Source organism: Brassica oleracea, chromosome C6, assembly GCF_000695525.1.
Source record: "Brassica oleracea var. oleracea cultivar TO1000 chromosome C6, BOL, whole genome shotgun sequence".
Lineage (NCBI taxonomy): Eukaryota > Viridiplantae > Streptophyta > Magnoliopsida > Brassicales > Brassicaceae > Brassica > Brassica oleracea.
In genome coordinates, this window is record NC_027753.1 from 13,384,464 (window position 1) to 13,386,817 (window position 2,354).

At 31.4% G+C, this 2,354-nt stretch overlaps 1 protein-coding gene across 1 annotated transcript in view; it reads right to left on the minus strand.

The window, feature by feature from the left end:
* The window catches only part of LOC106301130 (probable receptor-like protein kinase At1g33260), a 3,518-nt gene extending 2,183 nt beyond the window's left edge, over positions 1-1,335 (minus strand). Inside the window, exon 1 of the mRNA XM_013737456.1 lies at positions 696-1,335. Coding sequence (XP_013592910.1) covers positions 696-1,020 — 325 coding nt within the window. The 5' untranslated portion in view covers positions 1,021-1,335. The remainder of the gene's footprint in view (positions 1-695) is intronic.
* Between the last annotated feature and the right edge of the window lie 1,019 nt (positions 1,336-2,354).

Consider the following 2,354-nt stretch of genomic DNA (forward strand, 5'->3'; position numbering starts at 1 on the left):
ATTTTAATTTCAAAATTAATTTTATAAAAAATTTCTTTATTTTTTTTCAATTTTTTGGAATTTAAAGTTCGTTTTAATTTTATAGAAAATTTTGGAAGAGTTTTTATTTTTTAAAAAGAAAAATAAAATTTATTTTCAATTTTAATTTCAAAATTGATTTTATAAAAAATTTCTTATTTTTCAATTTTTTGCAATTTTAAAGATTTTTTTAAGTTTTTAGAGAATATTTTTATTTTCAATTAGTACCACATAAAAGTAAACATGTTAGTAAGAACATTGAAAGTTCCACTAGCCTAGTGGTAAAAGACCTTGCCATTTGACCAAACAACCTGGGTTCGAATCCAGGGGTCTACATATTTTTAATTTCAAATCATGTAAAACGACGTCGTTTCATCTCATTTGAAAACGACGTCGTTTCACTTAACGCCAACAATAAACGACGTCAAATATTTCTGTTAAATTTGTTGACGGCGTGCTAAATTGGCAAGTCAACGAAAACATTGTTAATTAATTTTAAAGTCAATGAAAGTTTGGTGTTTTTTTGGTCAGCCCAAAAATTCATGTTTCTTTTGGCAATTCGTGCAAAGTTGAGTGTTTTTTTGGCCGAATTCTCATTTATCAAATAAAATATTTTTAATTAAAGTATTTTGACTTTTTCATGTCTGATGTACATAATTCAAAGGCCTATTGGGAACCTGAATCGTCGAAGTAACCGAGAAGCTTGACAATGTGAGGATGTTGAAGACGAAGCAAGATCTCGAGCTCAGATCTAAACACCTGGTAAAGACGGTGGCTACCCACATGAACCTTGAAAGCCGCTTTTTTGGCGCCAGACAAACGAGCCAAGTAGATACTACTGTAGCCACCGGAACCGATGAGTCTAGAGAAATTTGAGGTGAGAGACTCTACATCGCCCCAGGTATAACATGTTATGCCGGAGACAGAGACAGATCCAGTAATCTTGGGTTTCTTGTCGGTGGTCGAGTCATCGAAACGTACACAAGTTAAGAAACAGGACATTCTTGAAACAGAGAGACGGAGAAAAGAGAAGTTGTTAAGTTTGAGTGAGGACTCTCTGATTTAAGGAGATAAATGGTGGGTTTCTAGGAAACGCAAAGGGTTTGTAACTGCCGACAGAGAAGGAACAGGAGAATCGGAGAGTGGAGATCTGATTAGGAATGTGTTTATGTTTGGTGGATTAAGAATTAAAGAAGAAGAGGAAGAAAGAGAGGCAGAGTTTGACCGTTTGTGAGGAATGAGGAAGAAGAAGAAGCCTTCCCTAGAAGCTGCACTGACGTTATAACCACTACGGCTCATTTCCTTCTCTATATACTTTTTCTTTTGCCAATATATTTTTCAATAATTGTTATTAATACTTTAACACCCATAAGATTATGTGCTTTATTTATTTATGGGGGTAGACAAAACTCATGCTTCATCCCATTTCCAATCACAAATTTTTTTACATATATAAATTCATTTTCATATGGTGTAATCTCGTGATTCATGTTTGGGAATGAGCTGGAAATACATTTTTAAACCTATTTAAGTTTTCAATGTAATCAAAATTATTTGTTAATGACAAAATTCCATATTCCCAGTAGAAGAAATTATGAAATAATATATAAAGATTAAGAATCAATTTATTTAGTATCAAGTGTTTTGAATTGGAATCTCACACTCCTTCCGTTTCGTAAATAAAAAGTATCACTTAAATTTTTTTACACATATTAATAAAATGACTAAAACATATTAAATTTTTTATTAATCACTTCTATTTAACTAATAATATTTAAGATAAATAAATTTATTTACAAGATCAATTCATTTTATAATTAATAATAAATTGTAAATAGGAAAATTGTCAAAAATATCATTTTCAAGTTACCATTTTTCATGTTTACGTTAACCACTTTTACCCTCATCTTTAATGAAGGGTAAAAGACATTTATAACCTTTTGATTACCTAAATTCAAACCCTAAACCCTAAAACTCAACTCTAAACCCTAAAACATCAACTCTAAACCCTAAACGTAAACCCTAAACCCTAAACCTTATATTTTTCTGAAATTCCAACCATAAACCCTAAACCTTCAAAGCTAAACCCTAAAACATCAACTCTAAACCCTAAACGTAAACCCTAAACCCTAAACCTTATATTTTTCTGAAATTCCAACCATAAACCCTAAACCTTCAAAGCTAAACCCTAAAACATCAACTCTAAACCCTAAACGTAAACCCTAAACCCTAAACCTTATATTTTTCTGAAATTCCAACCATAAACCCTAAACCTTCAAAGCTAAACCCTAAAACATCAACTCTAAACCCTAAACGTAAACCCTAAGCCCTAAATC